This window comes from Sorex araneus, chromosome 8 (assembly GCF_027595985.1).
Source record: "Sorex araneus isolate mSorAra2 chromosome 8, mSorAra2.pri, whole genome shotgun sequence".
Lineage (NCBI taxonomy): Eukaryota > Metazoa > Chordata > Mammalia > Eulipotyphla > Soricidae > Sorex > Sorex araneus.
The window spans coordinates 42,672,649-42,686,157 of record NC_073309.1 but is presented as its reverse complement, the minus strand read 5'-3'; the positions used below and the strand labels follow the sequence as shown (position 1 = coordinate 42,686,157).

Genomic DNA, 13,509 nt, shown 5'->3' with positions numbered 1-13,509 from the left:
CCCACTGACGGCCATTCTCTCACCCGACTGTGCGTCCACACCGGGCTGTACACACCACACAGCTGCACCGCGTCCAGCAGCCCCACAACCCAGTGCTCTGCCCCTCCCCGGTGCTGCCCACCGTCCTCAAAAGAAGAGGTCCCACCCCCTCTTCTCTGCTCAACCCTCAGTCATGGGAAAGCCCCAGGGCAGGTCATATCCCTCCCCTGCCCAGCCACCTCCTGTGACTCCTCACTGGAAAAACCATGATGTCACCGGGGCCACCAGCCCTGCCTGATCCTACTGCACCCTGCCTCTGGCCTTGCCAGCCCCGTGGTCCCTCATGGATACTCAGTCCCCTCCCCAGAACTTCCCTGGCCACCTGGTGCAGGGCCTGTACTGCACTCTATGGCCATGGCTATTTCTTTTACCCAGTGAGTGGGAACTTCACAGCTGGCTTCCCCCACGGTCCACAGAGAGGGCGCAGGAGTTGGGCAATTGCCTTGCACACAGCTGACCCAAGGTGGTTTTTTTTTTTTTTTTTTTGGTCTTGAGTCACCCGGTGATGCACAGGGGTTACTCCTGGCTTTGCACTCAGGAATCACTCCTGGCATTGCTCTGGAGACCATATGGGATGCTGGAAATTGAATCCGGGTTGGCTGCGTGCAAGGCAAACGCCCTACCCACTGTGCTATCACCTCAGCCCCTAAACCAAAATTTCAATCTTTGGTGTTGCAGGGTACCTGGGGCAGAACGACTGGGTGTAGCTCCCCCCAAAAGAGGGCAGGAAAGGGGGTCGGAGTACAATAGGTAAGGTGCTTGCTTTGCATACACCTCACCTGGGTTCAACTCCCAGCATCCCAAATAGTCCCGAATACAGCTGGGTGTGACCCCAAAGACAAAAGAGGCAAGGAAAATTGACAGATATGAGTTCCCTGCCAGTTCTCCCCAGCCTCAAGCAAGGACTGGCCGCACAGTAGGTGTTCAATAAAAACGGAACTGGGCTGGAGAGCTCAATGAGCTGAGCATGGGCTTTGCAAGCAGTGCACCCTTGTGTTGTGGTTTGATGGCTGGGAATGACACCACGCAAGAAACATGAGTAGCCTCTGAGCACCATCACAGAGGCCTCAAATCAAAATAAATCAAGTGAGGGGGGTGGGGCATACTTGGTGCTCACCCTGGAGGGGGACTCAGCTGTTCGGCCACAGCCTCTCAGGAGTGAACCTGTTAGGAGGGGCCTGAGGGTGTGTGGTGAGACCCCAGCACCAGCCCACAGCACTGTCCTGTTTCGGGGACACACCCTGAGGAGCGCTCAGGGCTTATTTCTGGCTCTGCACTCAAGAGCCACTCTTGGCAGGGGCTATCAGCGGGTGCTGGGGAATCGAACCTGGGTCAGCCAGTCTCCCTCAGGGCAAGTTCCCTTCCTCTGTGCTATTGTTCCAACCCCAGCACTGCCCTTCGTGAGGTTCAGGCCATCACAAGCTGATTCCCTGCTGCCGTCAGGAGCACCACAGCTACGCGAGATACTTGAGCTGTCTAGTCCCCAGCGCGGGGAGAGCCAAGTGGGGAGTGTTTTCCAGATGAAGTTCGGGCGTCGGGAGGATGAAGGCAGAGGCTGACCCGTTAGTGGCCATAGGGGATTCCAACCCACTGTGCTCCCCAGCCAGATGGCTCAGAGCCCGTTTCTCCATGGATAAGCCCCCACCCTCTTCAATGCTGGCACTCAGGAGATTAGAGGGGGACTGTGCCAGGCAGGTGGCCTGGGGTGCTATGAATAATTGAGGGTCTCCACCGCCTTGCAGCTGTCGCCCTGCCCCGGGCGGGTAGGGAACAGGAGAATGGAAGGGGCGCCAATGATGTCACTTCCTCCCCTAGGGGGTTATAAGGAGGCGCTGCCTGGCCCGGGCAGCCCAGGCAGAGGGTCCCAGCAGCTCGCACCATGTCACCTGCTTGCGTGCTGCTGCCGCTGCTCCTGGGAGCAGGTGAGAGCCAGGAAGTGGGACGGGCACCTGGGTACCTCTGCACTGACCCAGGGTGCAGGGACAAGGGTGATGTGGCAGGACGGTGGGGCACCTGGCAGGTGGGCTGGGGGTGGGGGTGCAGGGTGTCATGGGGGCCGGGAGCAGCATCAGGACAGCAGCACTCACCAGCCTGGGCCCCACCTCTCTCTTCCTCCGAAGCCACTGCTGCTCCCCCGGCGCTGAGGCCCTCCAAGGAGGAGGTGAGGAATGTGGGTCCCACCCTCGCCGCCCTCTGGGGTGCCGGGACTTCTTGCTCACCCTCCCCCCATCACCGGATTCTTCCCTCAAGCCCCTTCTGTCCCTGTACCCCCAGCTGACCCGCTGCCTGGCACAGGTGGTCTCGGACATGCTAACACTGGGCCAAGCACAGCGTGGACCTTGCATGGCCCTTCTCCACAGAGGTAGGTCCCCAGCCCGAGTGTGGGCCCCCCTGAGACTCCAGTCTCATGGGATACTCATAGTGACACCCCACTATGCCTCCCGTGAAACCCTGGGAGGGGCCCCCACTCACTGGGCCCTCGCACTAAGACCCACTGTGCGGCCCCAGAAAGCCCCATGAGGGCCCGGGTAGCGCCGGGAGCCCCCCAGGCCACCTCCGAGAGCCCCAGCCTGCCGGCCCCCCTGGCTGCACAAGTGTGTCTGGCAGAAATGTGCGCCCCGGAGCTGCGCGGCTGTGGGGCAGCAGACGCGAGCCTGGAAAAGCGGGAGGCTGGTGAGACCAGGTCGGGCCAGGAGGACGAGGCGGCGAGGGTCCATGAGAACAGGCGGGAACAGGCGGTCCGGGAGCAGCTGCACAGCCGCCTCCACCAGGAAGATGTCCAGGAGGACGTGCAAGAGGATGGACAGAAGAGTGGGGCCCGCGGGGCCTTCGGGGGCCCGTGGTGGCTGCGTCTGGAGGGCACAGGCGGTACCCAGAAGCGGGTGGCAGAGCAAGCCCGGGACGAGGAGACAGAGAAGGATGTGAAGGTGCTGGGGGACGCCCGCGGCCTGTGGCAGGGGCCTGAGGCAGAGCAGCTGGGGGAGCCGTCGCAACCCCACCATGTCCACCAGCCACCAGCCGAGGCCCAGCAGGAGGAGAAGGAAGCGGCTCGAGAGAAGGCGGTGAATAGAGGCAGTGATGGGAACAGCAGGGTGGGGCCCCAGGCGGTGGGGTGGGGTGGGGGCAGGGCTCCACCACCCACTGTCCCAGAGACAGAACCTGGCAGAGACCAGGACCCCTGTCCACTTGCCCAGATGACGTCCTGAGAGCACAGGAGCCACGAGTCAAGCCACGGTTTGGCCCTGGTTGAATTGTGCACAGTGGCCACCAGGCCCTGCCCAGGCCATGGAAAGTGTGTGACAACCCGGGAGGGAGGCAGTGACCACAAGGGCCATCCCACTATCAGCAGAGCGTGCCTGCCTGCCTCGGGGTCCCCATGCAGCACCTCCTCCTGCTGGCTCCATGGCTCCCCTGCCGCTGATTCTGACACTCCCGAGTCACATGCAGGCTGCGGCCACCGTGTAAATGGACAGTGGGGTGCCCGTCTCTGCAGGGGGTTCTGGGTACGCTAAGCACCCCTCTCGGATCCCCAGGAGCGTGAAGCGGAGCGGCTGGAGCACGTGAGAGAGGAGCTGAAGAAGGCCACGGAGGTGCTGGGGGAGGAGCTCCGGAGGGAGGGCTGATCCCAGGGGGGCCGCCCGCCTAACCCTCCGACCCCCCCTGGCTTTGTACCTTCGTCCCCAAAGCCCCCTCCGCACCTGACACCCCGCTCCGTGCCTGGAAGGGCAGGAGTGGAGAAGGGTGGTCCTTGGCCGCGGGCCTGCGAAGGGCCAAATCTGGGCTGGGCTCAGGCTGACTCAGGACACCCCCACCTCACCCACCCCAACCTTCCTGCGTGAATAAAGCACAAAGCAAGCCTCTGAGCCTTACTGGGGAGCCCCTGACGGGGGTGGGGGCGGGCAGCGCTCATCAGCGGAGTCTGTTGTCTAAAGTGGGATTTTATTCACCAGGCTCCTCTGGGGCTGCGGGGTCACAGGGGTCTGTGGGGTCGCAGGGGTTTGCGGGGTCGCAGGGGTCCGCGGGGAGGGGTCTGGAGGCTGGGCTGGGAGGGGTCCTGGCTTGACTCCGCCCACTGTGCATCACGATGTCGTCATATTGGTCCTGCGGGCAAAGGGGGTGGGACGGTGGGCTCAGGGGGGCTGCCGAGGGTCCCCCTGTCCGCCAGATCCGGCTGGGGCCCACCACCACCACCACCACCCCGCACCTCCTACCGTGGGTCCCCCAATTCTCCAGGGTTTGTCTCCCACACGCAGAGCTTTTCTCTGGCGCTTCCGCCCCGGACCACTGGGGTGTCCAGCTTCCACCCCAACCGCTGCCCATATGCAAAAGCCTTACACCCGCCCCCAACTTTCTTCCCTGCCCTGGCCAGTGACCCAAGACTGCCCCAGACCAACTTTTGACTCCCACTCGGCCAAACTGGGCCCCAACACCACGGCTCCCCGCCCCCCCGCCCCCCCACCCCCCGTGTACCCATCACCTCCCAGGATTTCTCCCCTGCCACTCCTGGGCAGGGGGTCGCTCCCCTGCAACCGGAGTTGCCTGCCCTGCCCCCATCTTTCCCCAGCTCACCACCTCTTCCCCGCAGTCGCTGTCACTGTCTCTACTGCTGCTACAGAGGCTGGGCTTGTCATCGTCCTCGTCGTCGTCCTCCTCCTCCTCAGGCTCGGGGGCTCCATGCTCACGGAGAAGGCGCACAAGGTCGGGGTTGGGCCGGAGGGTGGCACAGCCCAGGGGCGTGCGGCCACCATACATGCGGGCAGTGGGGTCGGCCCCTGCCCTCAGGAGAAGCTCCAGCACGTCAGCTGCCTGGGCCTCCACCGCCAAGTGCAGGGGACTCCGGCCACAGGTGGGCTCCTGCCAGGGGGAGGGGTGGCAGAGAGGTCAACACCCGCCGGACTGTGGGGGACGCCCCTCAGGGTCACCCCCCCACACACACACACAGACACACTCACCGTTTTGTTGAGGTCAGCTCCAGCCTCTTTCAGCAGCCGGACCATTTCTGCATCTCTGTGGATGACAGCCACATGCAGCGGGGTGTGGCCTGGGGTCAAAAGATGGGGACATGGGTGACTGACCAGGTCCCTGCAGGAGCAGACTGTAGCCTGCGGGGGACCCAAGTGTGGACTCCCACTCCTGAGTTCCTGAGCATGTGAGCCCCCGAATGTCTGTGTCACATGGCCTGGCTTGCGGCTGCAATGCCTGGGGACCCGTGGGGCAGAGCTGGGGTACTTGGACGGGAGGACCTGGGGACAGTCCTGACCAGGCCGGAGCCTCTGGTCTACTTACAAAGGACATGGCTCTCAGCTCCTCGGGCTCTGAGAGGTCCAAGGCCTGGGTCGGTGGGCTGCCGGCCGGCCCGCCTCTGTCGGGGGGCCTGAACCATGGAGCTGGGCTGAGGGGTCAGGTGCCAGGTCCTGGGCAGATATCTATTCCCCCTCCCCATGCCCAGCTAAGGGGGGGCGTCCTTGAGCACCAGCATCAGTGCTGGGGAGCCTGGGTTGCCCTCGTTTCACAGGGGGCCTTTGATTTGCTTCCATCACGGGTGGGGTGGGACCTGTGGTCTGTGGAGTGGAAGGCTGGGAGGGGGTCCAGGAGCATACAGGCTGGATGTGTAAGCAGTGTGCATGACGGAGTGGGGGTGTGTGGGTGTGTGAGCAGTGTATATGGGGGGGAGGGTGATGAGGGGAGTACGTGTGTACGTGTGTGGGGGTTGTGAGTGCTGTATCCCTCCATACATGTGTGTGGAGCGTGGGCAGTCTATGTGTGTGTGGAAGAGTACGTGTGTGCCGTTTTAGGGGGTTGTGGGCAGTGGGGGGGGAGGGAAGGAGTCTGTGTGCGTAGTGTGGGGGTATACATGGGATGTGTATGGTATGTTGTCTATGGAAGTGTGTGTATGTGATAAGTGTGGTGTGCAGAACACATAGGGGGGTGTGGTGTGTATCTATGTGGTGTGTATGGGATGTGTATGTGATGTATGCGCACATGCGTGTACATGGTAGGGGGTATGTGTGTGATGTGAGTGGCATGTTGTGTGTGGGTATGCATATGATAAGTGTGGTGGAGGCACGTGTGATATGTGTGGTTGGGTGGGGGTGTGTGTATGGGATGTGTACGTGATATGTGCGCACATGTGTGTACATGGTGGGGATATGTGTGGTGTGATATAAGTGGTATGTTGTATGTGTGGGTGTATGTGATAAGTGGGGGGTATATGGGGTATATGTGGTTGGGTGGTGTGTGTGTGTGTGTGTGTGTGTGTGTGTGTGTGTGTGTGTGTGTTCTGCAGAACCCGGGATTGAACCCCAGGACCCCACACCTGTACGACAGTGCTCTCTGCCCGGCTACATCCATGCCCTATGACAGGCCCCGAGCAGCTCTAGGCCTTGGGCCATTAGACCCGAGTGCTGAGTGGTCTGGGGCCTCCAGATGGGGGCCTGTGTCCCACCGATCCAGCCCTCAGCCATCTGGCTGGGGGTGCGGTGGCCCCCTCACCCTCGTAGTTCTCGGCCTGCAGCTGAAGCCTCCAGTCCTGCTCGCTCTCCCGCTCCTCCTCCCCCTCCTCCGAGGCGGCGGGGCTGTCGTCCGTGTGAGGGCCCGAGCCCTGAGTGAGGTAGGTGTTGGGGGACCCTTGGGGACAGCGGGGCCGGGGCCGGAGCAGTGCACGGGTGCAGGCGTGTGCCCCTGAGCGGCAGGCCAGGTGCAGCGCCGTGTGGCCCCCTCGCTCCGCCACGTGCACCCCGGCACCCGCCGCGTACAACTTCTCCACAGCTGACTCCTCCCCCAGGATGGCTGCCAGGTGCAGGGCTGTCTGCAGGAGCAAAGGGCCGGGGGTTAGCGGACGTCCAGAGGCCCTGGGCCCTAAGTCCCGTATTTCTGCCCCTCCATGTGGGTCACCTGTCCCAGGTCGTTCTGCAGATCCAAGTACTCAGTGCCAGCCGCGAAGCCTAGAAGGAAATCTAGGAAAGGATCGTGCTGATGAATCACCGCCAAGTGCAGAGCCCTGTGGACAAACATGCGGGTCAGAGCACAGGGCTCAAGGCCCCTGGTGGTCCTCGGTTCACTCGGGTTTTGATCTCCTAGACCTCATGAACCCCCCAACACACTAGAGGCAGTGACCCTCACTCAGCAGAGTCAGGAGTAGCCCCTGAACACAACCACGTGTGCCCCCAAGCCCAAAATTTAACAAACAAAAAGACTCCAACAATCAAAGAAATGAAATTTGGGGGGGATTGGCGCGAGGGGGGGGGCTGTGCACACCTGGCGGTACTCAGGGGCTACCCCAGCTCAGTCCTCAGGGATCGCTCCTGGAGGTGTATGGGGACCGTGTAGGTTTAGAGTGCTGGAGACAGAGACAGAGATGTGGATATGTAGCTGTAGACAGACATAGCTATTTAGAGATAGCTGTAGACCTGAATAGGTACAGGTGTGGTTTTTTTTTTTTTTGTTTGTTAATTTGTTTTGGGGACCCACCTGGCAGTGCTCGGAGCTTACTCCTGGTTCTGCACTCAGGGGTCGCTCTGGAGGGCTCAGAGCCCACAATCCAGGCTGGCCACGCGCATGGCAGCACCCTCCCTGCTGCACTACTGTTCACCTCGGGTTTAGGCTGAGCGAATCTGAAGGTCTGAAGGTCTCCCGGTCCCCACTCTGCTTAACTGCTGGCTTACAAAGGAAACTACTTGCACTACGCAAACAAGGGCAGTGGCTGGACTCTGGAGGAACTTTATTTGCGGAGGTTTTGAAATCTGCATTTCACCTCATTTTCACTTCAGAAGAGGCTTTTTCTGGCTTTTGTTCAACCCTGAGGGGATGTAAAAACCTTCCTCCTCAGCTACCCTGCCACCCAAAAGCAGGTGGTTGGCAGAATGGTGTGTTTCAAAGCAGCCACTGAAATAACAAAACAAAGCAGTGGAAGCTGACGAGCAAATGAAATACAGTGGAACAAAACTGGCTCGCTTGGAAATAAGAGCAGCAAAAGAGGAAAAAGTGAAAGAAGAAACAGTTCAGAAAGCTAACAAGTGATAAAACAAAAAAAATGACAAACATAACAAGATCAAGATTATAGCTCTACTATATAAATGATCTAAGAGCTCCAATTAAAAGGGAGAAACTGTCACACTGAATAAAAAGCAAAATCCAAACATATGCTTCCTAGGAAAAATATATATTTTTTGCTTTTTGTGTCACACCTGGTGATGCACAGGGGTTACTCCTGGCTCTGCACTCAGGAATCACCCCTGGCGGTGCTCAGGGAACCAGATGGGATGCTGGGAATCGAACCTGGCATCAAACAACCTACCCGCTGTGCTATTGCTCCAGCCCCAAGAAATATTCTTTAAATACGAATAAGGCAGGCAGGTAGAGAGGGATGAGAATTCCTGGGAACAAATAACCAATTAGCTCAACAGGCTGTCAGGACCCACCCTGAGGATACAGGAAGTAAGACTTGATAAGCCCTTGACTAGCTTAGACCAGAGAAAGCTGGACCATCCTCTAAGAGAAGATGCAGAGTAACTAAAACTAAGGTCAAGAAAGGAGTCAAAGAAGACCATCCCACCTCTACCTCCGCCTTGGCAACCACCCTAGCAACAGACTCTTACCTAGCTAGAAAGCCCCACGTGGGCTTGGAGAAACCCTGGAAAAGCCAACTTGAACTAAGGAAGTGTGCGCATATGTTGCCGAAGCCCATGTGCTGCTTATGTCCATGTGGCTAAGCACATGTGGTGCCCACGCACATGTGTCACCTGCATCTCCCCTCTTGAGAAGTGTACTGGGGCTCTCGACACCTTCAGAGAAGTTCACAACCTCTCTTGAGCGTGTTACTCAATCTCTCTCCCCCTCCTTCCCCTTCCTCAGAAAGCCTCCAAATAAAATCTGTTTTTACTTCACTGCTCGCCTACTCCTGAAATTCTTTTCTGAGTGAAAGGCCAGGAACTTTAAGCCCTGGGTAAGGCCTAGGTCTGGTGTTCCTTTCCTGCAAAGAGCAATTTCTTGCTTCAGCCTGAGTCCACAGCTTCCAGAGAAGCCGGGCAGTGGGGATTGGCTCCTGTGCCAAGCAGAACAAGTGGGCGTCAAATGTGGCTCGACAGCTAACTAATGGGGCTGGCGGGATTTGAGGTCTGTGCTGTGCAGAGGCTCATGGCAGACTTGATCAGCCCCAGCCTTCCCAGCTGGTCCCGGGGTGGCAGAGGTGGATCAAAAGAAAGTGTCCATCTCTCTCTTCTCCGCTTCACATAAGTCACCCAAGGGTTCACCAACATCAATAAATATTTAATTGTTGCTGTTATTTTGGGGCCATACCAGCAGTATCCAGGGCTTATGCCCGGCTCTGCACTCAGGGTCACTCAGGGACCAAATGGGGTGCTGGGGATGGAACTCAGGTTGGCCATGTGCAAGGCAAGCACCCTACCTGCTGTACCACCGCTCTGGCCCCTAAATATAAATATTTTCAAAGGTTCAAGATAAAAGGCTGAGGGGGCCTGGAGAGGCAGTGCAGCGGTTCAAGCACATGCCTTGAATGTCATCCACCCTGGCTCAATCACCGGCACCATACAGTCCCCTAAGATTGGCCGTATGGAGCCCTGGGGTCCCCTGAGCATCCCCATATGTGACCCAGGTAATCATTGGCGGTACAGCCTCCTCAGGCTCCCGAATCAGAACACTGGCCTGGTTGGCCAACAATCAGGAAGGATCCCCTGGGCCTCCTGAGCACCACCCAGGATGCTCCCCACCCCACCCCACTCCCCAAAGGATGTGGGGCCCAGGAAGAGCACTCAACTGTTAAGAGTATATGCCTACCATATGCAAAGAGCCCAAGTTCAACCCCAGCATCGGGTGTGCCTCTAGGGCACACCAAACGCCATGGGCCACATGGACAGGGACAGAGTTTTGCTAGGAGTAACCCCTATTTAAAAATCAAAATAATGGGTTTGGTCCCCAGCACCACCCATGGTCCCCCCAAATACACCAGGAGTAAGCCCTGAGCACAGCCGGGTGTGATGCTTCTCCTCCCAATGCTCCTCAAATCAAAATAAATAGAATAACAAAAGGGTAGGGAACAGTTAAACTATGCTAATTCCAGTCATTCCAAAGAAAGCAGAAGTTGTAATATTAAAGATTTCAGAACAAGGATCACCAAGATAGAGATTATTTCACAATGTCAGAGGCCAATTAAGCAACAGAATATAATAATTCCAAGCATGTGTGTCCTTAATCACATCAAATTGCATTTTGTGATGTGATTACGAAGAAAGAAATGAATGCCTAATGATTGTTGATTTCAATACCTATCACTCAACAATTGACAGAACAAATAGAATATTTATCATCAGAAGGGATATGCTTGTGGGGCCAGAGCAATACTACAGTAGGTAAGGCAGTTGTCATGCACAAGGCTGACCCGGGTTCTATGCCAAGTAACTCATATGATTTCCTGAGCACCACCAGGACTGATCCCTGAGTGCAGAGCCAGGACCTTGAGCATTGCTGGGTGTGCCGCAAGCCCCTCCCCCTCAAAAAAAAAAGAAAGAAAAAGTGATAGTATAGTAAAGAGGACATTTGCCCTGCATGTGGCCAACCTGGATTCAATCCCATGTGGTCCCCCGAGCACTGCCAGAAGTAATTCCTGAGTGCAGTTAGGAGTAAACCCAGAGCATGGCTGGATGTAACACAAAAATATAAATAAATAAATAAATAAATAAATAAATAAATAAAGTATTTTCTTTGGGTTGGAGAGATAGTACACCTTGGGGGTAGGGCAATTGTCACAAACAACGTGTAGGGCTGAAATAACTGTAGAGCAGGGAGGTTGTCTGCCTGCACACGACCAATCCAGGTTCCATCCTCAACATCCCATTTGGTCCCCTGAGCCCCTCCAGGAACAATCTTGAGCAAAGAGTCAGGAGTGAGCACTGAATACTGCCAGGTATGGCCCACAAACCAAAAAGAAAAAGAGAAGAAAATTTAAAAAAAAAAGAAAAAAACAATAGTGTGCAGCTAGAGAAACAACAGAGGGGGCTGCTGGAAAGATCCAGGAATGGGAATAATAGACTTGGGTGCAATTAGAGGATGTTTACTTTCTTCTCCCTCTCTCCCCCCTCCCTCCCTCCCTCCCTCCCTCCCTCCCTCCCTCTCTGTCTCTCTCTGTCTCTCTGTCTCTCTGTCTCTGTCTCTGTCTCTCTCTCTCTCTCTCTCTCTCTCTCTCTCTCTCTCTCTCTCACACACACACACACACACACACACCTGGTGATGCTCAGTGGCTAGTCCTAGTTCTGCACTCAGAAATTAGTCCTGGCGTGCTTGGGGGACCATATGGGATGTAGGGATCAAAGCCAGGTCAGCCCTGTGCAAGACAAATGCCCTCCCTGCTATACTATGGCTCCAGTCCCTAGAAGATGCTTTGCACAAAAATATTCATCCAAAAAGATAGATATGTCTATATTCATTGCAGCAATTAGTACAATAACCAGGATATGAAAACAACCAAAAAGTTTTAAGGGCTGAAGAGATAGTACAGGAGGTACAGTGCTTACTTCGCACACAACTCACCCTGGTTCAAAATTTTGAATACCTGTCACCACAAATGGTCCCCTGAGCAACCCCCTAAGGGGTCATTCCTATGCACTGGGCCAGGAATAACCCCTGAACACCAGCAGCTGTGGCCCAACCCCCACCAAAAACCTTTTATTTTTGTTCCTTTTCCTTTTTGGGTGGCTGAAGCGATAGCACAGCGGGTAGGGCGTTTGCCTTGCACGCAACTTACCCAGGTTTGATTCCTCCGTCCCTCTTAGAGAGCCTGGCAAGCTATCGAGAGTATCCCACCCACACAGCAGAGCCTGGCAAGCTCCCCGTGGCATGTTCGATATGCCAAAAACAGTAACAACAAGTCTCACAATGGAGACATTACTGGTGCCCGCTCGAGCAAATCAATGAACAACAGGAGGACAGTGCTACAGTGCTTCCTTTTTGGATCACATCCGGAAAAGTTCAGGGGTTAATCCTGGCTCTGCACTCAGGGATCATTCCTGGCAATGCTCGGAGGACCATATGGGATGCCAGGGATCTAATCTTGTATGCCAACTGCATGCAAGGCAAATGCCCTCCCTGCTGTACTCCCCGCTCAGCCCCTCCCCCCAAAAAACCCTTAAAAAAAACGTTGGGGCCATACCCGGTGGTGCTGGCCATGTGGTGCCAGGAATCCAACTGAGACCAGTCACATTCAATGGGAGAAGGGCCTATGTCCTAAACTATCTCTCCAGTCCCAGGAATTAGAGGGAGGCAAGGAAAAGAGAGACAGACAGACAGATAGACAGAAACACAGAGGAAGCAAGAGAGAGACCCTATAAAGAAATTATATACCTGAGCTGGCCGGCCAGCATCTCCCAAAGGGCGCTGCTTATTATTTCAATTAAATATCAAAATCTAGGACTTGGATGTAGCAGGAGCCAAGGGTCAGAGATCCTATTTGGAGGTCAGAGATCAGGAAGGGCCTGCCTGAGCTACACCTTCCAACCAAGAGCTCAGGAATGGGGTCAGGAAGGTCACCTAGAGCTTTAAAACCAATAGACAGGCACGTGGGACTCTTTTTTTTGGGGGGCGTTTGGGTCACACCCGGCAATGCACAGGGGTTACTCCTGGCTCTGCACTCAGGAGTTACCCCTGGCGGTGCTCAGGGGACCATATGGGATGCTGGGATTCGAACCCGGGTCGGCCCCGTGCAAGGCAAACGCCCTACCCGCTGTGCTATTGCTCCAGCCCCTTTTTGTTTTTGTTCTGGGGCCACCCCCTGTGATGCTCAGGGGTTACTCCTGGCTCAGGGATCAGGGATCACTCCTAGCAGTGCTCAGGGGACCATATGGAATGTTGAGGATAAGGATCGAACCCGGGTCAGCCTCCAGCAAGGCAAGCGCTTGCCGGCTATACTCTTTCCGGCCCGGGATGTGGGGCCCTTGAGAACCCAGTACTCAAGAAAGGCAGGTCAGAAATTTTCCGGAGTTACTAAGGGGGTTAGAGGTCAGGATGTCAAGCATCAGAAGTCTGGTTTGGGAAGAAGAGGTAACCCGGCCAGTATCAGGAACTGAGCAGATGTCGGACGCAAGGGTCCCGCTGGGCAGCCCAAGTTTCACTCACGTGTCCCCGTCCTCTGTGACGTAGCCAAAGACGAGGGGAGCCCACGACAGCCCCGGGCCCAGCTCAGCGGTCAGCGCGGGTCCTGCGGGGGCTGCTGCGTCCGGACCCAGAGAGCCCAGGCCACTGTCGCACCATTCGTCAGTATCCGAAGTCTTCCCCAAGCACGCGACCCCTGCCATAGCCCCCGAAGATTCAAGGGCTCCCCACAGCTTTCAGTCTGTCGCTGGGCTCTGCCTGGAGTTCGGGCGCTTCCGCCCTGCGGGGAATTCCCCAACACGCCCCCTGACTCATCCAATCAGGGTGGGCTAAATAGCACACGCCCCGCCCCGTTTCACAACATAACCA

The 13,509-nt window shown here is 56.7% G+C and overlaps 2 protein-coding genes across 3 annotated transcripts; one reads left to right on the top strand and one right to left on the bottom strand.

Annotated features, from left to right (window-relative positions):
• The first annotated feature begins 11 nt into the window (after window positions 1-11).
• On the top strand, window positions 12-3,879 carry CCER2 (coiled-coil glutamate rich protein 2). Its single transcript, XM_055146302.1, has 5 exons — window positions 12-1,961; window positions 2,160-2,200; window positions 2,314-2,401; window positions 2,647-3,101; window positions 3,573-3,879. The coding sequence occupies exons 1-5, from the start codon at window positions 1,919-1,921 to the stop codon at window positions 3,660-3,662; spliced, it is 717 nt and encodes a 238-aa protein (XP_055002277.1). The 5' UTR covers window positions 12-1,918; the 3' UTR covers window positions 3,663-3,879.
• An 80-nt stretch (window positions 3,880-3,959) lies between these two features.
• NFKBIB (NFKB inhibitor beta) lies at window positions 3,960-13,435 on the bottom strand. Of its 2 annotated transcripts, none has more exons than XM_055145764.1 (6): window positions 13,165-13,435; window positions 6,934-7,039; window positions 6,532-6,847; window positions 4,992-5,080; window positions 4,612-4,893; window positions 3,960-4,140 (listed from the first exon to the last, which is right to left on the bottom strand). In XM_055145764.1, the coding sequence occupies exons 1-6, from the start codon at window positions 13,341-13,343 to the stop codon at window positions 3,979-3,981; spliced, it is 1,134 nt and encodes a 377-aa protein (XP_055001739.1). In that variant the 5' UTR covers window positions 13,344-13,435; the 3' UTR covers window positions 3,960-3,978. The 2 variants fall into 2 exon arrangements, with proteins under 2 accessions (XP_055001739.1, XP_004617343.2); XM_004617286.2 differs by having other exon boundaries at window positions 4,609-4,893; window positions 13,165-13,434.
• Between the last annotated feature and the right edge of the window lie 74 nt (window positions 13,436-13,509).

Bases quoted from the DNA above. Each gene is read 5' to 3' on its own strand.
- NFKBIB (XM_004617286.2), bottom strand. From the start codon at position 13,343: ATGGCAGGGGTCGCGTGCTTGGGGAAGACTTCGGATACTGACGAATGG. The intron at 6,848-6,933 runs GTGACCCACATG...TTGCTCCTGCAG, and splicing joins TGCAGAACGACCTGGGACAG to ACAGCCCTGCACCTGGCAGC. The intron at 4,141-4,608 runs GTGAGCTGGGGA...CTTTGCCCGCAG, and splicing joins GCGACTGCGGGGAAGAGGTG to GACCAATATGACGACATCGT.
- CCER2 (XM_055146302.1), top strand. From the start codon at position 1,919: ATGTCACCTGCTTGCGTGCTGCTGCCGCTGCTCCTGGGAGCAG. The intron at 1,962-2,159 runs GTGAGAGCCAGG...CTTCCTCCGAAG, and splicing joins GCCGCTGCTCCTGGGAGCAG to CCACTGCTGCTCCCCCGGCG. The intron at 2,402-2,646 runs GTAGGTCCCCAG...TGTGTCTGGCAG, and splicing joins CATGGCCCTTCTCCACAGAG to AAATGTGCGCCCCGGAGCTG.